The sequence below is a fragment of the Lampris incognitus genome, chromosome 16 (assembly GCF_029633865.1).
Source record: "Lampris incognitus isolate fLamInc1 chromosome 16, fLamInc1.hap2, whole genome shotgun sequence".
NCBI lineage: Eukaryota > Metazoa > Chordata > Actinopteri > Lampriformes > Lampridae > Lampris > Lampris incognitus.
Window position 1 is genome coordinate 21,109,683 of NC_079226.1, and position 24,965 is coordinate 21,134,647.

At 45.0% G+C, this 24,965-nt stretch overlaps 2 protein-coding genes across 2 annotated transcripts in view; one reads left to right on the forward strand and one right to left on the reverse strand.

The window, feature by feature from the left end:
- prima1 (proline rich membrane anchor 1) overlaps positions 1-4,697 on the forward strand; it is an 8,064-nt gene extending 3,367 nt beyond the window's left edge. Inside the window, 2 exon segments of the mRNA XM_056295380.1 lie at positions 2,669-2,825; positions 4,598-4,697. Coding sequence (XP_056151355.1) covers positions 2,669-2,825; positions 4,598-4,697 — 257 coding nt within the window.
- A 4,750-nt stretch (positions 4,698-9,447) lies between these two features.
- The window catches only part of LOC130126445 (protein unc-79 homolog), a 43,790-nt gene continuing 28,272 nt past the window's right edge, over positions 9,448-24,965 (reverse strand). Inside the window, 27 exon segments of the mRNA XM_056295967.1 lie at positions 9,448-10,067; positions 10,193-10,234; positions 10,687-10,764; positions 11,063-11,266; positions 11,380-11,563; positions 11,698-11,873; positions 12,014-12,103; positions 12,221-12,298; positions 12,427-12,531; positions 13,828-13,938; positions 14,021-14,089; positions 14,409-14,582; positions 14,975-15,060; positions 15,184-15,296; positions 15,428-15,466; positions 15,595-15,735; positions 15,848-16,003; positions 16,330-16,456; positions 17,001-17,102; positions 18,293-19,570; positions 19,737-19,886; positions 21,226-21,388; positions 21,635-21,817; positions 21,959-22,248; positions 22,752-22,820; positions 23,732-23,911; positions 24,100-24,301. Of these exon segments, the coding sequence (XP_056151942.1) occupies positions 9,879-10,067; positions 10,193-10,234; positions 10,687-10,764; positions 11,063-11,266; positions 11,380-11,563; positions 11,698-11,873; positions 12,014-12,103; positions 12,221-12,298; positions 12,427-12,531; positions 13,828-13,938; positions 14,021-14,089; positions 14,409-14,582; positions 14,975-15,060; positions 15,184-15,296; positions 15,428-15,466; positions 15,595-15,735; positions 15,848-16,003; positions 16,330-16,456; positions 17,001-17,102; positions 18,293-19,570; positions 19,737-19,886; positions 21,226-21,388; positions 21,635-21,817; positions 21,959-22,248; positions 22,752-22,820; positions 23,732-23,911; positions 24,100-24,301 (4,779 nt within the window). The 3' untranslated portion in view covers positions 9,448-9,878.

The following is a 24,965-nucleotide window of genomic DNA, read 5'->3' on the forward strand; positions in this document are numbered from 1 at the left end:
AGAGACACCAGAGGAGCCAGCAATGCTCATCCCAGTCCTCCTGGCCTTTTGCTATTTTTTTATAATCTTTGTCTGCCAGTCATCTGTCAGTGGCAAAGGAGTTTGAAAAAAGCCCATTCTACACAATTCTATCCACAGTCCACAGCACCAGAAAAGCTATTTTGTGTGTGTGCGTGTGCGCGCGTGTGCACACGTGCATGCGCATGCACACATGCATATGTGGATGTGAGGGGGCATGCGCGCATGCACAGCGAAGAGGATTCAGACACACGCTGCGCTCTCAGTGTTGCTGTGCCATCCAAATGAAAAGACATGATGCCGCAGTCCAGGCTGTCAGCCATCCAGGAAGCCAAAGCAAACAAAACACAACACAACTGACTAATGAAGCTTGATGCTTTTCCCAATCACAGAAGGCTCAGGGATTCTGCTCCAAATAAGGATGATACACTACCACCGCTCCTATAGCGGGACGAAATATCACCGCTATCCAATCATAGAGCCGGTGAAAGCAAAAGTCCTCTCTGCTTTAAACGGTTTGAAAATCCAAAATTTAGTTATATTTAACTTTTCTGCTCTGTTTTCTGCCATGCCTAATTAGCATACTAACGCCTTCAGGTAAATGCACTCAGACAGTTTTTTGTTTTTGGTCTTGTTTTGTTTTTTGGGGGAAATGCTTTATTTTTTTTCTTTGAACCAGAGCATGTTACTCTAATATCCAGATGGCTGGAGTAATTGTAAACAGCTCAACACATGTCCCAATTTCATCAAGACCCATTCCCCAAACTTCAAACAGGGATGTGAGCTGTGATTGCACAGCTTTGATATGAAATATTCATCTAACCTGTGAAGTGTTGTGTAGCCACCTGCCATGTGTCAACAGCATGGAATTTATTATTGAAGGCCTGGGTAGAGGTCGATCAGATGCCCAAACGGTCCGCCCCGGGTGGTGGCTCAAAACGACAAGGAGCGTCTGAATGGTGATTAGATCTGATCGGATATGGGTATGTATCCCAATTGTTGTACTAGCGCCTCCTCTGGTCGGTTGGGGCGCCTGTTCAGGGGGGAGGGAACTGGGGGGAATAGCATGATCCTCCCACGCGTTATGTCCCCCTGGTGAAATTCCTCACTGTCAGGTGAAAAGAAGCGGCTGGCGACTCCACATGTATCGGAGGAGGTATGTGGTAGTCTTCAGCCCTCCCCGGATCAGCAGAGGGGGTGGAGCAGAGACCGGGGTGGCTTGGAAAATAGGGTAATTGGCCAAGTCCAATTGAGGAGAAAAAGGGGCGAACCCCCCCCCCCCAAAAGAAGAAATCATTGGCGGGACATAAGGAAGTTGAGTAATGTTGAATGAATCTCAACGCCGTTGACTACTGTCGGGATACGAATTGTACCAGGGCTTTCAGGCAGCTCATTTTTCTGCACTGGGGGGCCTCAAAGAAGACTTTCAATGAATTATTGGTAATAAAACAGCCCTGATGCAAGCGTATGAGCATACTTGCTGATCAAGTGAGCTGATCAATGAGCATACATGCTCAATGATCAGCATATCTATGAGACAAACATCCAAGAAGCGAACACTGCCTATGATACAACACAGCCAGTTAGAATAGAGCACAGTAATTAATGAATCAGAAATTGATTGATCAAATCCAAAGGCCACGCGCAATGAAAAAGCCGGTAACACTTTAGTATGGGGAACATAAAAAAACTTAATTACTAGTGAATTAGTAATGATCAAGATGTCACTTTAGTATGGGGAACATATTCTAAGTAACAAAAACTTAATTTACAGTAATTTAACACTATTAACACTTGTAGTTTTGTGTTTTGTTATGTAAGAACAGACCATATTCATTAAGTGTTAGTAAGGGAGAATAACTCTTCTTGTGGTACTACCACCTTATAAAGTCCATACTAAGCAAAGCATATTGAGATGGTGCTACTAATAAGCAATAATTCTGAGGTTATAGAGGGAAAACTCATAGTTAATGGCTTACTGGTTGTATAATAAGGCCATGCAGAATAAGGCACTAATGAGTACTTAATAATGACCAATTAAGAGCCAATATGTTGCTAATTTGCATGCTAATAAGCACCTAATTAATGGTGACTACGTTCCCCATACTAAAGTGTTACCAAAAAGCCTGTAACACATACACACGGGCATGGTAAATAGGAAGTAAAATAGATTGATATATAAATTAGTAAGAATAGATAAATTCTTATCTTGTGATCAGTTTGCTATTGCATTGCCATGTTTGGATGGATTGTAGGACTAGCACAGCTGGATCTTAACAGCGAATAAATGATGCATCATCCCCATTAAATTCACCGGTGCTTAATCCAAGAATGCATGTATGGTGTAACTGATCGCTATAGAAAACAATATAGAAATGTGCGTAGCGAAATTATTGCAAGAACAGTCTGGTAATTGATATTCGAGAGACCCCCCCCCCCCAAACTATCGCAAATCATGTTTTCAGGGGAGCTCTTGTCTTACTACAAGGAGCTGCATGTGGAAAGATCTGTGGCTCCGCCATAGATCGCAGCCTGACCACTTTTCATAGGAGGAGTTCCCAGTCTTGGTGTAAACAACAGCAAGACTGGGAACAAGCAAGACTGGCTAGCCCTTAGAGACAACCGTGGTATATCCCAACCCACTAAACAGCTGCTGCATCATCCACTCATCTTCCCCGAAGCGAGATGTATCCCCCACCCACCCCCAACCCCCCAGAGAGCTGGACAGTCTCCTTCCGGAGGACTTTCCCAGGTCCCACAAGGATGGAAGCAGCAGCACCTGTCTACATGGCCAGCCTGTGTCCCAAGTGGGATGTACCACTCAACCGCACCAGATGAAGGACTCCCAGAGGAAGTCTTAGTCATCGCCTTGCATCTGCAAACCGGACCTCTCCACCCTGGGAGGAGGACGGTTCTGTAGCGTTTGAGCCCGTGGTGTTCCTGATGGAGCAGTGATACCTCTCGGTTGCTTTGGGGTACAGTTATTCATGTTCATCTCACAGGGCTTCATGAGCCATGGTGAAATGATGAGCCATTTTGTCATCCGCAGTGAGAACCAACTCAGTCCTAAGGCGGACATATTGAATCCGTAGCTACAACGGTGCGTTTTTGCAAAGGAGAAACGATATACTCTGGAGTTTGTAAATAGGTTGCATAATCTCCAAAGGGAAACCTGAAGCATGATTTTCAGCATTATCTCTATCAATACATTTGTAGAGATGACACTTCCATTGGCAGCCATGATGGTATTGAGCAGTCTTCTGTGGGTCTCGAAAATACCACCAAATTTTTTGCAGCAAGGTGTCTTCCAGGGACAACACCGGCAGAAATCTGTGAATATGATAACCCCCCCCCCCCGGTTTGCCGCTGCGTCCGGTGGGCTATGAGAAAATGTGAATAACAACGCCACACAGAGATTCATGACACAATTTGCTCAGCCTTTCATAGACACACAGAGGACCGCTCGGCACTATGGCTGCTAACAGAGCGTTATCCCTACAACACACACACATACACACACATATATATATATATATAGGTCATGTTGAACAACCGTGATTGTTTCCCCTTTAAGATCCTCTATCAGGCTCTAATGGGCATTTCACAGTCTCAGATGACCTATGATCCACTAAGTAATCTCCTGTGTACACCACGGGAGTGTCACGTATGAGATTAATTCAAAGAGAATGGATTTCGCCCCAGCATGATATCGGAAAAGCAATGAGGCTTGTGGCGCCCTGGACTGAGAAGGACTGTCCACGGAGTCAGACTGGCCGGCCAGAGCTTTTAGATGGCGAAGGGGACACTGAGCTAAGATGTAGCTTAAGGGTCCTGTGTGCCAGTGAAGGCACTGTACAGTGTTGAGTGGGACAATGACTGTACTAACTGTATTCAGATCTGTCTCTGAGTTACATAAGCCCGAGCAGAGGAGAGCAGCTGAGGGGTCGGCGCAGAAGCCACAGTACACTGGACAAATATAATAACCACAAAGGCACTGAGGGGTGCGTTAGAAAAAAAGGGCTGCATTGAATGATACTGCTCTTCGCAGACCCGATACCAGCAAGAGATCGTGTGTTGTAGCTTGTTTTTGTTTTTTAATTGCGCCAGAAATGATTAAGAAATGAGCAAGTATTACAGGGTATTCAGTGATGACAAGGTTGTGTCGATGTGATTCCTCTGCTGTTTACACACACACACACACACACACACACACACACACACACACACACACACACACACACACACACACACACACACACTCATCACTTATAGTGTATCTACTAAGCTGTCTATTTGATTGCTATACCCCCCCCCTGCCGCCGTGTTTGCATTGCATCTTTCTCTCCTGTCAAATCTCATGGATCTAAGGGCAAAGTGACCTTTTTACATTTGAGTTTATTAGAAAGGATAGCCGAGACCAGCGTGTCCACCCAGAGCAGCCAGGGAAATCAAATTAACCTAAAGGTTAACAGTCCCGAAATTCCGTTTAATGGAACAGCCTCCAGCCCAGGGCTTAGGCAACACCGAATCGCTCATGTCGAGAAATTTAGTCTCACCTCATGAAAATGTTTCTTCACAGGAAACCGCTACGAAAGGAGGAGAACGGGACAAGTCGCGGGGAGTACGCCATGAGCATCCGTAACAAGAAAGCCATGGGTACCAACAACACTGTGGTATAGACTGTCCCCTCCCAACCCCGCCCCGCCCCGCCCACCCACCCACTCAGATGCAGACGCAGGAAGTGATATCGCCACTATCGTCTCACACCTGAACCCCAAAAACAGCGACCCCCCTCACCCCACCCAGAATGCAACAGGGTTTTTACCGCAGGTTTCCAAACGCGTATATACCTTTCGTCTTCTCTCAGCATGTTGCCTGGACTGAAAACACCCTCCAGCTCAGGATGGGCTGTGAAGTTTATGAGAGGAAAATCTGCGAGAGCGATGGCGAGAAAGAGCAACCCAGTGGTGTCAGAAGTGGCACAGCAGGCTGAACACTATGCTCTTAATAATGGCAAATGTTGCAAAGCGGCTGGTTGGCTGCTGGCTGGAGAGGGACCGTCTGCCAGGCTGCTGCAGATCCAGACCTCTCACACACTGTTGACATCTGCAATGCAACAACAGACAATACAGGAGGCCCGCCGTCCAATGTGTGGCTAGACCTGCTAGCCCATCACACACAATAAAATAACGTGCATGCAGTTTCTATATGGAGAATGCATAAATTTTATATTCTTCACACTATCCATCTTTTTTTTTTCCCCCATTTTTGAGGTAGATACCTGGTTGAGAGGCATGGGTCTCCTGTTGGTCCTGGCTCTGAGATGTGGATTATTCATCTTACTATGCAATATAAAGAAATCCATTAAAAAAAAAACAGAAAAAAAAGAAAGAGGATCAGTGTCACTAAAAGACGTTCTGGTTAATTTTCATCACAGCATTTCCACCGGGTACTTAGACTCAATGTAATATAAATTTATTCATCCATCTATTTATTTATTTATCTAGCTTTGAATTTATTTTTTTACTTAAAAGATGCTGTCCTGTTAGATAGCCACATCTTGACTGATGAATTAAAACTCATTTCTTGATAGGTCTGTTTTTTAAGTGAAATATTCATAAACCATATAATTCATTTGTGATGCTCCAATGCTTTAAGCCCGCTGTCAGTTTGTTGAGACACTGATGCAGAAAACACGCTTTGCCCTGCAAGGAGTTTTGGTATCGGTTGTTTTGTCTCTGGCTGTTTGATATGCCTTTCTCTGCATCCCTGAGACTTCAGCAAGCAAGTCAGGGACCTCTGTGATGTGCTGTGCGAATGTGTGTTTTCCAAAAACATTATTTCAGCTCTGCGTCATGGCCAAAATCTCCAGGTTTTACTCGCTCTTTTTATCTGTTTAACGTTAAGGTGCAATCCCTCCGCCACAAGACAAATGTGCTCTTACACTTTGTGTTTTGCCATCGGTCCACGGGCCCAGAGTTTCGGGGTTAGCTGGATGCCTTAGGCCATGTATTGTTTGGATTTAGCAAACTTAATTTTTCTGTCTGTCAAGAGAGGCTTAGTGCATCATTACAGAAATGGGGGACATGAGCCCCAGGCTGACCTTGTGACTAGTGAGAGACAGGAGGCTTAGCCAATAGCCAGAGATCAGGTTGCACAGGGGGATGGCTGCCACAGGGACATGTGTGACTCAGTGCTCCACATCTCCTTTGTAAAAAAAAAAAAAAAACACAACTGAGTTGAATTGGAGCATCACGCAACTCTACGCTGCTTTATGACATTAAATATGTGCATGTGTGTGTGTGTGTGTGTGTGTGCGTGCGCGTGTGTCAGCGTGCATGTGTGTGCGTGTGTGTGTGTGTGTGTGTGTGTGTGTGTGTCTTTACGTCTGTCTGTGTATTTGTCTGTGAATGTGCATGCAGACGAGCGGTCTGGGTGAGAGTGGGCTGTGCTTCGTGGCCGTCAGTATCGTGAAGACAGGCTAAACTGTTGACTCTTGGAAACACACACTTGCATCAAAACATGCACAGTATTAGCAACCAGTATATCCTACAATGTACCTATATGAGAGAAATGATGGATGCATGAATGTAAATATTGATATTTAAATATCTGCCTTCTGGACTGTTATTTACATGTACAGCGTAACAGGAAATTTGTTTATACATAGTAGAAATTAAACAACGTGCTACCACTTAGAATTATGTCAATGTTGTCATGTTGATGGAGCAAGCCATTGATGTATATATGGCAATCAATAGTCAATGCACAATTTATGCATTATACCAAACGGATAGGATGATGTGCATAAGTTGATTTCATTGCTGACTTTTTCAGTTGTAAATTAAACTGTACATAACAACAAGCCTACTGTCGGTTGTGTTAAAAAATGGATTTCGATTACAATCCGGCAAGTGCCTTGCGGCACACAGACCTGGCCGTAGGTGCTGAAGGTGGCGAGAGGGTGGCATTATATACAGCCTGCTCCCCTCCTGTCTGCACCGTGCTGCGTTGAGCTGTGTGTGCCGGGGAAGAGAAGTGGCGGCCGCGTCTCCCGGGCCCCCTGCGGCTGAGGACGTGTTCTCCGTCTGTCTCGCGCGGTGCATCTTTAACGAGCTGCGATTATCAAGCGCCTTCCACTCCACGGGGCCTAATGATGCAAACGAGGAACCTTATGGGTCACATATTGTGCCTGTTCTGGGCCCGATCAATAAAAAAAGGTGTCACAGACACCACGGCTGCTCGTACATGGTCGTCGTTTGAGCACGCGTCAAGACAAACGGTCGACATGTTGGGGGGGGGGGGCTTAGCCCGTGCTAAACGGCGTGCAGTGTCTCTCAGCAAAATCTGGCTTTCAAATGAAATGAAGTGAAGGAAAGAAAGTGGGATTTTGGAGGAATACCTTTGCGGTGCCGCTCTTGTAGTGCTAGAAATAAATTTGGCCACATCTCCCTCCGTTTGTATGTTACACAATAAGTTATCGGAAAGAAGCGAGGGAGGGGGATTATGTATATGTGTTGGACAGACTAAATCATGAGGTGAGAGTGGAAGAGCAGCAGAGAGGAATGTGAATGAATTATAACGTGAATGAGAGACTATACAGTACTTTCGCCTTCCCGGCTTTAGATGCGCCAGTTGATGGTAATGCCGATGGACACTCTGAGCAATTTAAACATTCATGCATTGTCCAGCTAGGGCGCCGTGGCTTTCACTGTAATAAAAGCAATGTGACAGGGCTGGGTGGGAGAGCCGGGGATCTTCACTGGCTCAACACGCTTTACGAGACTCAGAAGGCTTTTTTCCCATGGAACAAAAGGGAAACTCGTACTCCATTCTTCAAAGTCTTCGAATTAGCTCGCATCTTTGCGGGTTCACCTGCTAAACTGACCACCCTGCTCTCTTTGCGGGGGTCCACTTGCATTTCTGTGTTTGTTTGTGTATGCGTGAAACGAGCTCACACACGCCGTCCAAAGCTGACCTTCGCCGCCTTTAAGTACCCACTCACACCCTCTCCACCTGAGAGCGGCCTTTGGTCAGCGTTAATTACCCTCGGTATCTCCAGCTGCCTGCTCATCAGGTCAGTGCTCCCATATGGTCCTCCAGGAGGCAAGGCAGGCAGGCTTAGGCGGGGAAAGTGCTGGATACCTGTGGGACACTGATTACATAAGCCGCCGCTAATGAGAGAGGTTCTTTAGAAAGGGCTGCCAGTTCAAACGATCACAACAGTGGCAGCAGCGCACAGATGCAGCCCTGTCACAGAGGGACTTGATTACACTGACACACACGTGCATGCGAACACACACACACACACACACAGACATTTGCACAATATCGTCACCATACAGACACACACACACGGGCACACAGCAGTAGAGGGGCTCTTTGATGAGCCAAAACTAGAGGTTGATGAGAAGGGGCACCACAGCCTGACTCAGTCAGCCCGGAGCCACAAGTGGTAAGGAGTGTGTGTGTGTGTGTGTGTGTGTGTGTGTGTGTGTGTGTGTGTGTGTGTGTGTGTGTTTGTGTGTGTGCAGTTGTACAAGCATGTTACATTAGTCATTGCTTCATATCATCCAAAAAAACACCTGAAGCTGATGACTCGTTTCACACATGCCTCTCGACACAGGTCCTTTTACAAAGCTAAGTGTGCGATAACATAAGCAGCAAAATTTTACATATTTATGCAAACTGAACCTCCCTTATTTTTAGCCACAAACATACCTCTCTCAAAATGCAATAACGCCATCTAATCTAATTAATGATACAGCCTGATAATGAAATGCTCGCAGCTTCAAGGATCAAAACAAAGATTAATGTGCGATTTGGCTTTGCAGCCCTGCTGTCATATCATCTGTTATTCCCAGACAAGAGCCTTGCCGTAATGTGGTTAGACCTCACGACAATGCTTAATCACAACAAACCACATTAGGCCAAAGGTAATTGTGTTTGCTTGGTATATGCACGGGCCGATCCGTTTCGCTGCTGCCAATGAAGGGGAGTCCGGGGGCGGGGGTGCAGCAAAGATAGTACTGTTTACCTCCAATGTCTGGCTCCGCCTTATCGAGTTACGTGGCTGCGGCTGCGATTCCGATCGACCCCCCTGATCGATCTGAGCCCTGATGACAACAGTCAACATGACTGACAGTCTGGGAAAGATCCCAGAAGCAGCTCCAAAATATCTGCCATGTGTTCTTTCAGGAAAACACCTTCGGTTCGGATTCTTTTCCAGTAGCCAGTGAGCAAGGAAGTTGGTTTTTGCCCGTCCGCCACCTAAGGAATGGCCCAGTGGCCATTTTCCACATCAATCTGTACACAATCAGTACAGCTAATATCAAACTTCAGCGCTGAACTGTTTTGCATTTCTGAAAATCAAATGACAAAGACAGGGTGTCCAAACATTTAGAAAATTCATATATTTATTATCCAGCTTGCAACCAAGCAACTTAAAAATCTGAAATATGAATGTCACTGAGTGAGCATAAAATTCAACAAGCATTCACTTCCAGACTCTCATAATTACTAATGTGGGTCTAAAGATATTATTTCCAACATCTACAGACTTGTCATGTCCGTTGAATACAACAGTTAGGCACCTGATATATTTTCTTTCACAAGCCTACCAACCTTTAATCACCCCCTCAAATGGTAGGACACTGAAATAGCATTAGTTTACTGTACTGTACATATACTACTGTAATACTAAAGGTGTTTAAGATGATTCAGTCCCAAAGAGTCCCAGACAGCAAATATTTGTTTACGCTAGGGGTTGTCTCTGTGAATTGGGTCAACCAGGTCAGAAGCATGCTGGTCCCTTACGAGGACTTGTCCCTGGATGACATCTGAGGCAGCTGGAGAACAGGTCACATGGGGTAGAATTGCGATGCAGCCTCGGATGATTGGATCTCCACCTGAGCCATTTTGAACTGGGTGCACTGCAGCCATTTTCGTAGGGCAAACAGAAGGGCTCCTGAGGCCTGGCCCTGGAGACATTGGTGGTTTACCCGGTTCTGGATGGCCTGAAGACGCAGCTGCAGCCCTGCAGACAGATGCTGACCACGGCAAAGAAAGAAAAAAGGCAAATGTTTCAAAACATTGTTCAAATTTGGAATCGTCCCCATGGAGTAATATTCACACACAATTAATCTCGATCACGCCAAGCATTGCAAAGCCTTACCTTTAGGTTGGACTGAATCATGGGGAGCCACATAGGAATTAACTAAGAGAAGAAAGATGAAAGCCACTTTATTTTGCCATTGTATTCTTACAATGAATTTGTTCTCTGCATTTAACCCATCCTAATGTATAGGAGCAGTGGGCAGCTGCAGCGCCCGGGGACCAACTCCAGTTCTTCTTTCCATTGCCTTGCTCAGGGGCACAGACAGGAGTATTAACCATAACATGCATGTTTTTTGATGGCGGGAGGAAACCGGCGTACCCGAAGGAAACCCACACAGACACAGGGAGAACATTCAAACGCCACACAGAAAGGACCTGGGACGGCCTGGGATTCGAACCCAGGACCTTCTTGCTGTCAGACAACAGTGCTAAACACTGGGCCAATGAGAATGCCTTATTTGCTATTAAGTGACCTCCTGAAATATCATGTGTAGAAAAAAGTGTGAATATTGTACATGGCTAGGCTTGTGGCTTTGTAAGCTTGTTGCTAACCTTGACAAATATGGTGGAGTTGCACTCCTGTAGGGCCTCCATCAGACTGATGACATGAAGACAAACCATCTCCACCATCTGACAGAAAAGACAGGGAATACAATTCTGATTTATTCATTTCTTTCAGTCTTTGTCATATATCAGCACAGCTACTATCTCTTTGCTATTTGCAAAGCTGAATAATTATAATTATGAAAAGAGACCTATTGTAAACACAAACACTTGATAATTACAGTGGCCTTTCCACAAAAAATGTGATGTCCTCAGTTAACATTTCACATTTAAATAAGCAGGCCAGTTTAGCCAGCGCCTGTCCTCCCACAGCAATCTGAGCTAGCTACCTCCTCAGAGTAAAGAGAGCAGGCTGGGATCTCACCACTTTGTTATGGGCCATGAGCTGCAAGATGCTCGGTGTAACACGGCTCCAGAACTCCAGACCGGTGAGGATGGCACTGGAAGAAAACTCTGTATGGTTCTGGTTCTGCAGGGCTGGAGCAGCAGCTGCCTGTTCACAGTAGATAGTCCATAGCTGGGCAAACATGAAGGCATGGAACAGAGAACACATGTGCAACACCGAGGTCTGTGGACAGAGATGGAGACCAGAGCAGAGACACTCAGAGAAAGCCTAGCCGGTTTCAGACTACAAAGTCTAGGATGTGGGCAATTTGAGAAGCTTTTTTTTTCTTTCCAGACCTTGGACTGCTCAGGGAAGCCAATGAGGATGACAATGAGGTGGTCTGCAATGTGGGAACCAGCATCTAGAGGGATGGGCATACAGGAGGTGGAGCCCTGGTGCAGGGCACAGTGGGTCAGAGAGCCTAGCAGTAGCCAGGACAATTGCCGAATGTGGGACACACACTCGATGAACTCTTTTGGTCTGCAGAGAGAACAGAGCTCAGAAAGTAAAAAACACACAAGATGTCATCTGCATGCTTGTAAAGCTAATGCACTGTCTACAACCACTACCTACTCTCATGGTGTAAGATGTCTTAATCATAAAGATCAGCTTACCCTTGTTGCAAGGCAGAGGGAGGATGGTAGAGCCACGGAAGATAACGGATCACAGCTTTGTTATCTCGGTGGTTGCCTTTGCTAATCTCCATGGCGGCTACTTGTGCCAAGCCAACTTTCAGGTTCCCACCAAAGGTGTCCTCATGCAATGGCTGACAGCAAGCCTTCATATGGCTCTGAATAAGGAGGGAAGGGTTAAGACATAAGAGAAAGAGATGCCGAGCCATGAGCAACGGAATTCAGACAAGAAAGATTTTCGTAAATAGGAAATTTAAGGAACATTTTATGGCACTTGAGAAGGAGCAAGAAGACTTACTTTCAGTTTGGTTAGCGTGTGCATATCTGCAATGAAGTCAAGCAGCTCACTTGTGTATTGCCTCATGCATTCCATTGCTGCTGTTGTGCACTGTTAAAAAAGGGGCTTGCTTTTTATTTGTAGTCACATTAGGGCATACATTTATTTCCTGCTGCTTGATGAACATTATTTTAATAAAATTTCAACACAGAACTACTTAAGTCTTACCCCCGGCAGTGTTGCGATCATGTGCTTTTGGATGATTGTGGATTCTGCTAGCCGGGTGCCAATATCTGCACAAACAAACTGACAATACCCACAACAGAAGTTGTTGAATTGTGCTCTGGGAATTAAAAACATGTTGCATTGAACTGTGAGCTCTACTTGTGCTGTGAAGATGCAAGTGCAGGGAAGTGTGTTTTTTTTTTTTTTACCTGAACTAACAACAGCAAGTTCGTGTCTGGCAGAGGAGACTTGAACTTGAGAGCCTGCAGAAGCTCCAGCACCACAATACGGGACATGTAGAACTTATCTCTCTCCTGGACACAACAAGATAGAAACGGTAGAAATGTTAGCTACGTAGAAAGACCCCTTTTTTCTCTATTATCAGCCTCGCTTGCTCATGCTTTAAGCAGAGCAAAAACACTGCTGCTTGAAGAGACGGGGAAGGACAGGCAGAGAGTGAGAGAGAGAGAGAGCGATGGAGGGAGTTAGAGAGTAAGAGAGAGAATAGACAAAGAATAGTGAGGCAGAGGAGTAGATTTAGGCCAGTCCAGATCTTTCCTCCCAGAGTCCCAGGCAGCTCAGATGAGGCTGTCAGGCTGCCTGCTCGCTCCCCGAGGACAGGCTGCTCTCTTTGTTCAGCCCTTCCACACAAAGCCCAGCTGCCTGTTTACAAACCACACTGTCATCCTCTCGTTTCCTCTTTGCCTCTCTGCTTCTCTATGCAGTCATGTTTACTCACATTAGGTTCAGGCACATGTTCCTCTACTCTTACAGAATGCAGAGTTGCAGCTGAAATTTCTTATTGTGTTGCCTTGTTAGTGCGTGCATACCTGTGCCCTGCACTCTCATAATTAAAAGTTAATGGAGCGCGCCCTTGGTAAGTAACAAATCATAGGATGTTCTTCAGCTAGAGGACACAATACCACTCACTGTAGTGCAATGCAGTCATGATAAACAGAGCATGACTTGACAAACTTTGGTAGGTCTTCGATAGGCTTACTTTCCCTCCCCTAAAATCTCACCTCCAAACACAACAACATAGGTCTTACTAATACTTCATGTCATCAGAAAACAACTGCACAGAATAGATTGCAAAAGCAATCGCTCACACTGACTTGAGGTTTTGAGAAGCGGATATTATACGGTGAGGGATTAAACAGGGTGTAGAAAATCAATATTGCAGGAGACATAAAGCATGCAGCGTTGACAGTGGTAGAAAGCTGAGGATCCATCTAGCCTAACTGTGCAGACAGCCCTGGCTCCATCTCTGGCTGACACAGCCTCTCAGAAACGCACCATGCATCCTCAGCCCCTGCACCACAACTAATCATGTTAATCAATACTGGCTGATTGCCTACTTAATCATCCATGACACACAGCCACATTTCTAGCTAGCTAGCAATCCAGGGACTAAGAGCATCGCAGAACGAGTGACAGTGCAGAACCCTGTGAATAGAGTATATACATTTAACAGTGTAGGTCTCCGGTTTACACCCTTAACTTTTCCAGGAGTGTATTGCTATTAAACAGAAACATGTGTTGTTTTTGTTGTTTTTTTTTCATAAATAAACAAGTATGAAAACGTGTCATGGGCACACAATCAACAATACCTTGTTGAAGGCTTTGCAACACAGGCCACAGAGCTCTACCAGGTAGGAGAGACTAAACACACCATACTGTATGACGAAGCTCAGCAGTTTGGAGAAGGGCTCCAACAGGCTCTGGAGAAGAGGATTGGAGCAGTAGGGGTTAAAGATTTGCACCAAGAATGACAAAGCTGTAAAATCTCTGCTGTGGGCTTACCCGTATTGCATTTGTGGTCGGGATCTTCAGTAGACAAATGATGATCCTCAAACTGGAATCCATAGGACACTATCAAGACACAGAGATGAAATATCGCTGCATCACCTATTATTATTACTATCATCAGGAACTGATATGGTTTAACACTGGAAGAGTTACCTCATTAAACATAACTAAAGTGCTGCAATTGCTCTTCTAGATTTTATTTGTAACTAAATTGAAGGCATTCATTGATTGGAGTCCACTCATTTGACATCAAAGGTCAAAAGCATTGAATTAAAATCAATGACTACTGTAAGACTCTGCCACACCGTAGCCAACAAACGTACCGGCACCAAAGCCATTTATGGGAAACATCCCATCAAAACATGACAGATTAAACATCTACCTTCAGAGGCAGCACAGAGGGCAGTTTGGCGAGGAAGGTCTGGAACTGGTTGCAAATGGTGGTCCACAGGTTGCTTGGGGAGTCCATGGGGAGAGCCTCCATAAAAGTAGCTATGTTGTCCAGGCAATGCAGCATAGTGCCCCCTGCTGGTAGATTCTTTTTATTGTTCAAACCCTGGTGGGCACAGAAGCATAAACGACAACGGGGTTATATAACAAAATTCTTTGTCCAATGAAATTTCTATTTTACTGATCATTCAAGAATGATCAATGGCATCACTCTTTTAAATAATAGTTCATCTGAGTGGTTTGGACCTCTTTAAAGCACTAATAACCAGTCTGATGGACACAGTCCTAAATGTTTTTTGATCTATATTTTCAGCCAGCCTAACAAGATAAACGAACCATAACCTGATTTGGCAGAGGGCAGGCTTTCTCTATATGCTAAGATGATTTGTAATTTGGAACAGATGGCGTTATGAAGGCTTGTGCTTTGACAAGAGCTCCACCTGCTGGTGACATCACTCAACATGGGTCTTCACTAAAGATCGAAGGTAAAAATCCTACCTCGAGTAGCATGTTGAGGGCAGCCACGGAGCTCAGTTCATTAAAGTCTATTAGTGAGGAGGCAAGTGTTCTTAGAAAGCTTCCATCTACAAAAAGAAGAGGGTTGGGGGAATAAGAGTGAAGGTCACAGCACACAGCATGTCACAGCATGTCCAATGGTGAATCTCCTATGGTTAATAGTCCTAGTGGGGTGGGGAGGGCAAGCAGACCTTTGATGTTACTCTGAAAGAGTTGGGGCAGGATGCCATTGGGGGCCAGCTGATGGAACATACATCGGAGGAACTGTTTCGCCACACCTGCCGCGTTCCCGGGGATCAGCATACTGAGAAAAAACAACACAGTGAGAGCGGCTGAGTTCCATTTGCAGTCATATTTTACATCAGCCGTTAAATTTCATCTTTAATTCACTGTGTATTTTAAGCACACTGGTGTAATGGCTTTGATGTCTCATACCTCTCTGCTTGTCCAGGGAAATTGGCACTAGATGCCAACCTAAAAGAATCCAAAGCACTAGATTAGCCTACTCAGAAATGAATTATGCATGAGTTATGGCAGAAAGCTATGAAACGCCATCTATCGGCTGAGGACTGTGTGTTTGGACGCGGTCACTGAAGCTGTACCTGCCCACAGACTGCATGATGTCGAGAAGCATTGGGGCAGCCAGGTCGGGGCTGAGGTGGATGAACATGGAGAGAACCACCACTGCTAGGCCCAGTGTCTCTTCGTCATACTCCTCCAGGACCGCCCCACAGTCACGACACCTGGAACACCACACAGACACGTGTTGTCAGCCCATCAATCCAATTAAGCTGTGTCTCTCAGTATTACATAGACTTGTTTTGGAGACAGATAGCTGATGGTTAAATCAGTCACCTGTCAGTCATAGTGGTAGGCTGCTCATCAATGAACTCCTCGGGTGCAGGCACAAACATGCTGACTGTGCTCGGGGCAGACAGGAGACTTGTCTTAGTTGGGCCTATGGAGGGGAGATGAATAGCCATGAAATCCCAAAGGGCCTTTCATTTTAGACTGAAGTTTTACCAGCGATATTTTTTATAACTTTACGTGAGAGTCAGCAATTAGAAGAAATATTTGTGCGAGGCATATGAGAGCACTCAATAATAATCATAGTACATGTCATGTAAAGTGCAGTTTGGGTAAGCACACTGCAGGCAGATCACAAATAGTGACGTGAGTAATATGAGATTCAAAATTGAACAATGCCACAAATCTGAACAATGCCGTAAATCAGTAGCACAGTCATGCTTTGACACCATCGATGAATAAACGAGAGGTTGGGAAAAGGAAAGAAAATCTTTTGTTTGACTTATTAGATGGTTATTGGACGCTGCTACTTTGACTGACCTGTCTCCCAGGTACTTATGTTGTGTGGGGCACTGGATTGATGCTCCAGCTGTCTCTTCATTAGCTGGCTCATGGTCAGAGCTCCCAAAGAGCCTCGCTTCACCTGCCGATACTGAGCTACAGGTCAGAGAAAGAGACAATCCACATTGGTCGAGCTGCCGATTAAATACTATATAAATACTACTATAAATACTATACAATCATATCAGCACATTAAAAATGTGAGGGTTTACATTGAAAGAGGGAGGACATTCACAAATAAAAGGAAATGAAATGGAGGTGGTAATTTTCTTTTCTGACTGTTTATGTCGCAAGGAAAAAGCTCATTTAATTCCTTTCTGGTGTTAAAGTATAGCAATAATCTGCATTTAAGATTAATTTAAAAAAAAAAGTCAATGAAACATTGGCCAAATATTTTTGCAGCATTCCTAGCTCAGGTTTTTTTTTTCAGTTTCAGCAATAAAATATCAAAAAGTCTTCATTTTACTTCCTGCCTCCTATTGAAACATGGAATTGATGGAATATCAGTTCGCAAAAAAAAAAAAGCAGGCTAAGGATATTCTGATATTCATGTGCAAAAAAATCGGAGGCATTTACATGACCTCATTTGTTTTTCGTGAATTTAACCGTGAAACATAAAAGTAAAGCATTTCAGTCCTACTTGAAACTGAGGAGCGGTGGCTTGTTTCTGGCATGGCAGCTTCAAGGGTTGGGGCTGAGGCAGATTCTCGTGGCTTTTCCAAGGCAGACAGAACTTTGTGATCTGCAAGGCAATATGAGTGGATGATGCGAAGGGCTTTGCCGTCAGCATATAGTATGCCATTTAATGCCAGTGGAAAAACTTTGTGGCAATATAGGTGTCTAGTACAAGTACGTATTTTGCACTGTCAGTAAATTTGCAGTGCATCAGCAGCAGAATATGTTGGGTTTTTGGGGGTTTTTTTTATTCCCCTCCCTTTTCTCCCCAATTGTATCTAGCCAATTACCCCACTCTTCCAAGCCTTCCCAGTCACTGCTCCACCCCCTCTGCCGATCCCAGGATGGGTGCAGACTACCACATGCCTCCTCCGATACATGTGGAGTCTCCAGACACAGGCGCCCTGACCGACCAGAGGAAGCGCTAGTGCAGCAACAAGGACACATACCCACATCCGGCTTCCCACCAGCAGACACAGCCAATTGTGTCTGTCCGACCAAGCCAGAGGCAGCACGGGGATTCGAACCGGGATCCCTGTGTTACTAGGCAACGGAATAGACTACTACGCTACCCGGACGACCGAATATGTTGTTTGCAAGTGAACCAATAGGAAAGCGTTTTGAGAGTTAAAGCCTAATTACTGGTAATCTAATAATGTGTCATCCATTAAAGTTTAGCATAAAGTTGTGTTAATCTAACCACGAATTTCTGATATCGATCAAATTTTGTAAAACATAGTTTAAACTATCCTATACGGATGACATATTTTTAGTATTGGAGTGACATCCTGGAATTCTTTAATGCCTCTTTATTTCCTTAAATTTTGCCCCCCATATTTATCCTCACAGTCATTAATGCGTTCTGTAATGTTTCAGAAGTGCTGTGTTTACTGTACCTTCCTGTTTTAGGTGTTTTTATTATGGAAGATGAGCCCACCGCTGGAAATTTGCGTGACTGATTTCGATAAGGATGCATATATATTTATTTTAGGCTAGAGTGGCCTCCATTATAAACTTGCGACCCACATCAGCACCATGTTGTGGATGTGATCATCTTAATCTGGTGTTGCATTTGCCTCTTCAACTCTTACATGGCACCTCGAAATACAAATGAATTTCTGACAAATAACGGAGGGTATGGACAGGACAGGCTCAGCAGAACGCACCAGTCACAATGGATCAGTGTAACAAAAGACCTGAAACCCCCAAGATCAGACTGAAGTCTCAGGCATGTCCCTCTCTCACCTGCCCTCTTACCAGCGTCTGTGGGCTGCTCGCCCAGTTTATCCAGAGTGTTGAAAGAGATGTCCAGGTATTCCCTCTGGATGGCGCTCACAGCTATCTTCCTCTGCTTACGTTGCCGGGGAATAATCTGGATTTTAAACTCTGCCCCGTCGTTGTCGTCCTCATTGTCAGGCTTGGGGTCACTGTCCCCCTCATCGCTGATGTCATCATCTTCATCATCACCATCCTCATCATCGCCATTGTTGTTATGGTTGTCTTTTTCCGGGGAGGACAGGGGCTCCGCTGTGTCCTCGGGGATGTCCAAGAAGATTGTCCTCCCAGATGGACTCGTCCCGGGCACCACCCAGGCCTTCTGCTCCTCAGGGGCCACAGACATGTCATCCAGGGAGGTGTCTGGAACATGTGGGGTCTTCTTCAGCAAGTCTCTCTTCTGTTTCAGGGTCATGGGGCTCTCATGGCAGGTATACTCCGGATGGTCGGGAAGCTCCAGAGAGGTGCTAGGAGTCATGTGATGTGGCGTCCTCTCCACGGGAGGCTGCTCTGAGTTTGGTTGTCTCGCTGAGGATTTTGGAGTCCCTGTGTTGTTGGAGCAATCTTCTATGCTCACCTGCACCACAGGGGACAGACGTAGTGTGCTGCTGCTGGCAGGGGAAGCAGGAGCTTTGGCACCTCCATTGAGCCGGGAGCCCATGATGGCGCTGAAGTCAAACTCCTCGTCACTCTCAACAATTCTCAGGGGAGGCAGCGGTTCAAACACCAGGGAGTCACTGTCAGACATGGAGAGCAGGGAGTGTTTCTCTGGTATAGAAGTGCAGTCAGAGGACAGGTCAATGAGGTCTGGGTCTTCCTTGCCCTGAGTTGATCCCCCTGGAGAGCATTGGTTAGGCTTGTCATCAAAGGTCTCCATGCAACTGAGACGGACCTCTGGAATGATGGGCTTGGAGTTGTCTGACTGACCTCCCCGAGAACTGCGACGGATGGGGGGATCGCTCCCCTCCACCCGAACTGAGGAGCTATCAGATGAGCCTTTGCCATGATGCCTGCTGTGCGATGTGGTGGAGGAAGGGGGAAGGACAGGAGGGGGCGCCTGCAGGTCGCAACGGTCGATGCAGGACTTGCGTCTGTGTTCATCCAGATTGTAGAGGATGGAGTCTGTGTTGGAGATGTCCAAAGACTTCTGCTTGTGCATGGCTTGTAGTCGCTTCTTCCTCGTACTCTCCTCCCTCACACAATGCAGAATGCTGTCCTGGAGGGCGCTGGCCTCTCGGTACTCTGACAGTTCAATTTCACCTAATATACATACACACACACACAAACATGAACACACACACACACACACACACTCACACACACAAGAAGGCGGTTAGGACTTCATGCAACAGGCATCCTGTAATCTTAAAAAAGATCAGCATACTGTGATAATCACCAGTTGACTTTATAAGGCTATGCCTCTTACTTTTTTTGGCGTTCAGCTCCACTGGCTGGTACTTCACAGACTTGCTGCCACCGATCCTCTTGAGGCGGGCAAAAAAAGTCTGTGACTCCTTGTTACCAGCTCCAGTTGGTGTGTCATGGATGTCTGACTCATCAAATACGCTGTCCTCCTCTATACACAAACATACAAAATATTGAAAATAAGGGGGTACGAAAGAAAATCCGGTAACATTTTCTCTGAAGCTTGCATGTATAATGCCCTGTAAGCATCTATAACGCCCTATAAGTGTAGCTATAAGTCATTGTAAGACTCATTATAACCATGTATGCGCCCTCACAACATCTCATAGCCAACTTTATGATACATTGTCAATTTAAAACGGATGTACGCATTATAAATATGTCATCATTAGCCTGTTTATCTGTAAAATGTCATAATGCATCATAGCCAACTTGTTTTGCTGAAGATTTGTAGAGATGCATAATGAGACTTCAGTGCTATTTCACAGTCTTCAGCCATAGCCGTTAGTCATTGCAATACACATTATAGGAACGTATGGGCGTTATAGATGCAATAGATGCTTATAGGGCATTATAGATGCAAGCTTCATAGAAAGTGTTACCAGAAATCCTTATTTTACACTGAAGATGCATTCCTCATAAGTAAAACAGAAATGGAAGTCAGAGGAGCGAGTGAAATGTCCATTACTGTTTCAGATTCATAGACATTGCAGGTGATTTTAAAAATATCAAATTAGTGTGCACTCTGAAATTCATGCCCATACCATTTTATTTTGCCAAATTGGTCTCCTTTATCAACACAGATGCTTAGATACCAATAACCTACAACAACAGCCTTGTTTGATAACATGGCTAACTGTCTTACGTTACTCCTTATCAGCTAGTAGACAAGCTGGACAGGCCTAACAGTGTTTACACAGGAGGCCATCAGACACGTTGTACACATAACATCCCATACACATAAGCAAAAGCACGTATTCAATCATGTTGTGCTTTTTGAATTCATTTATTATATGCACTTGGTGTATCTATCATGTGTCCTGTGTTTTGTATTATACATACAAGAGTCCTCTTTATCTGAGCTACACACCTTACAAAAGAAACACTTCCATTTCTACCTGTATTAATGGGCAATAAAGTTTTCTTTAATCTTGAATTATTATTATAGGTAGACCAGAAGTTGGGTGGCGTGGCTCAGGAGGAAGAGTGGGTTGTCTAGTAATCGGAAGGTTGCAGATTCAATCCCCGGCTTCTCCAGAGGGCATGTCAAAGTGTCCTTGAGCAAGACACTGAACGACTAACTGCTCCTGATGAGCATGTTGAAGCCTTGCATGGCAGCCTCCACCATCAGTGTAGGAATGTGTGAATGTGAGGCATACATTGTAAAGTGCTTTGAGTGGTCAGTAGACTAGAAAAGCGCTATATAAATGTAGTCCATTTAGCGTTTACCAGAAGTCTATGAAAGTCAAGATGTTTTTATGTTGGCTTACCTTTTTCCTTCTCACTGTAGCGGCTCATGTTGGAGTTGTCACTGTAAAGGGGACCTGCTGTGGCATGGGGACGACAGCTGTGATACTGGGCATTCAGTGTGTTGATGGTGATGTGGATCAAGTGGAGCACTACTTTACTCCCATCCATGTCTCTGTAAGGGTACTATAGAGGATACAGAACAATACATAATCTTATGTCATATGTCTTTCTGTATTCTAGCAAATCAGATATTATAAAATACAAATTATGAAACATGAATTTATATGAATGATGACATTCAGTGTTTCTTGAAGGCAATCATTTTTAGCCTTCAGCTAATTAAGGAAGCATGTTATCTGACAGACTGAATGATTCACTGTGCAGTAAAATGCCATTGTCGAATACACCATACAGTAGTAATCAGAGTACCTTATAGAGGATGACAAGCAGAGCTTTGAGCCACATTTGCCTGATATGTGGCCGCAAGGCCCAGAGAGAGCAACGGGGCGGCTGCTGAAAATAGTGTCTCAGCTGGGGACAAGTGCAGTACTTTAACACTTGGACCACCAGGGGTAGCAGCTGTTTTCCCAGAATAATGTTGTAGTCCATCACCTGGAGGAAACAGCATTATAACATATTAGCAACAAAAAGTGCATGTTATAATAACCATAAGCTGCAGTAGTTAACGCAGCACACCAAACATGGTGAGGGTTATAATTTAAAAAAGGGGGGAGGGGTTATATGTCAGGTTACTTGTGCAATGCCAGCGATGAAGGCACTGAAGCAGGTGGATGTGCGCATCTTTTGGGGGGCAATCATGAAGCAGCCCTCCTGCTGGTCATACCCCAGTAGTACGTACAGGTGGCGCTTCACAGTGTTGAAAGCCTTGGCACTACCAATGTCAGCCTCGGCACTGCTCTGATCTTTGGTCATGAACTTCATGAGCACCATGATCAGCTGGTGGACTGTCTGGTGGTCTACCCCAGCATCCTCAGGGAGCAGGTCTCTGATGATGGAGTCATCCTCCGGGGATGAGGTCTGGCCTAGGACAGGGGCTGAAGTGTCAGGGTTGAAGGGGGGGAGGAAGCGGGCTGCAGACAGGGAAGGGGTGAGAGAGTGGGAGGGAGCGCAAGAGAGCAGAAGCAGTTGGGGGAGGGGTGAAACACAGGGGTGGGGGAGTCAACTCATCTCATCCATTCTTCTCTGTCTAGAAGGGTGGATGCCTCATCATACACTTTACATAGACATCACTGCAACGTGTACATGGAATGTGTAAAAAGGATGAACAGAAAAAAGTGATGCACTAGTCAAGCTAGCCAAGCTAGCTTTTAGCAAGAGTGTTGCATCTCGTTCATTCAATTATCATAATTTGTTTAAGCTTTCAGATGGCTACTCATGAAAAAGCAAAGAATATCACCATTGAGCAAGCATTGCTTTTTCATGTTTTTTATGTAGCCTCTTATCTCATTGATAGTAAAATATATGTCCTTCCTCAAATATGGTGTGATTATGAAAAATAATGTTTCAGCTTTGGATTGTTATTTACCTGGCAGGACTTTCTCTATCATATCTCCCAGTGTCGGGGCAGAGTGCTCTTGCCTCGTAAGCCTTAGAGCTAAAAACCACATATGAAGAACACAATTTAGGAGAATGCACTGGGGAGGTAGCACAGGACACATGTCTGAGCTTCCTGACAATCAAACCCATTCACTCACACACACACACACACACACACACACACACACACACACACACACACACACACACACACACACACACACACACACACACACACACACACACACACAAGCTGTTCGTGATAGCCATGCTGCGTGGCCCAAAAACCCAATGTGGCTGCCAAGTGTTATGCTTTATATGTTGTGGCTTTTATCATATCATTTGCACAAATCTAAAATAACCAAACCCAGCTGCTCGACAACAACATTACGTTTAAAGCCAACTGTAGCATAGCATCTCTCAGAAACTCAGACAGCCTTCTGTGCAGAACCAATGACAAAATGAAAGACACGGGAAGGAGTCCCACCTTTCCCAAACAAAGTAGTACCAGGACATTCAAGTGAAACAAAAGTTGCTACATAGAAACAGGAGATGCATATGAATGACAAGAGGGACATAGGGAAAATGGAACCAGACTTGGTCGAATGGTATTTGCAAAGAGCTGATTTCTTTTAACCTTGATTATGAGATCAGAAAGCTTTACCACATCAGGACAATTTAGATAGTGTCAGGATAAGTTCTCTTTCACAGAGAGAGACTCTGCCTTATCACTCAAACACATTGCGTTTGATTGTCTTGATATCATGGCACTGTCTATCCCAGTGTGGGGAATCTCACCATCTCATATATCATCTGGAACCTAGATTAGTTTTCATAAACCTCAAAATTAATAAGTATCAGCAAATACTATTGGAACTATGTCTGTATGGAATTGACAGTGGGTCAGACTCAGACCAAAATCACAACCCTGGTATACAGACAAACCGATCTCTGGTCTGTGCTACTCACGAAGTCGATTGCTCAGGGACTCAGGAAGTGAGAATGCCCGTTTTGACTCTGATGGGCCCTTCACACTGTCCCGGAGGGAGCGCACACTTTTCTGACGATTCCTGGCGAAGCGAGCACGGCGAATCTTCCACATCGCTGTGTCACTCAGGTTGGCTACATTGGTGCGCACGGCTGTGATGGCTGACAAAAGGACACAAAGGATTGTAAACCATACTTGAAGTACTTTAAGGCCCAAGTAACAACAAATGCAATATGTCTGCCAAGTGTCGAAGTTGGTTAAAGGACATGAAGTCAAACAAATATCTGATGTGGTTGCAGTGTCTGCAGGGGTGCAGACTGCCTGATTGAGAACACCACAAAATACGTACTAGTGGGGAAAGGGAACTCCTTATTGCAGTCCAGGTGTAGCTGGGCCTCAAGAGACAGTGTTTCAAAGCGGTTGACAAAGAACTCCCAGCTAAGAGCAGGAATCTCCTTCTTCAGGAAGTGCAGTAGCAGAAGCTTGCTAAGGATAATAGGTCGGTCCCTCACTACAGTGTCAAACTGGAAATCCAGGCACAGGCACAAGCCCTGGATACAGAAATACAGATTGGAGTATGAATACATTTATATATAGATGCAACACCACCTGTACCAACATTGCAAATTATCTAATAAGCCCCTGGCAAAATATTTGAACTGAAATTCCATTTGAACCCATTGTTATAGTTTCGAAAGGTAAAACGCTCATCTTATTCTCTAAAAGCTCCCTGTTTCTTTGATCAATTTCTGCATTTCACATTCTTCATGTTAATCGTCTCAAAATGTTACATTCATGTGTCTCACGCATTTTGTTTCAATGTGGTGTTTTTATACACTACCCAGCCACTGAGGATGCACAAGCCAGTGCATCCTTAGTGCCAGTCCCAAGCCCGGACAAATGGGGAGGGTTGCGTCAGGAAGGGCATCCGGCGTAAAATCTTTGCCAAATCAAATATGCGGATCATAAATAAGACTTACATACCGGATCGGTCGAGGCCCGGGTTACCAACGACCGCCACCGGTACTGTTAACCAGCAGGGTGTTGGTGGAAACTATGCTACTGTTGGGCGAAGGAGAAGGAGAGGAGGAAAGCATGTCCAGAGGCAGCTAGAGAGGAGGAAGGGTAGGCATGTGGAGGTGAGAGTTGGAACTTTGAATGTTGGCACTATGACTGGTAAAGGGAGAGAGCTGGCTGACATGATGGAAAGAAGAA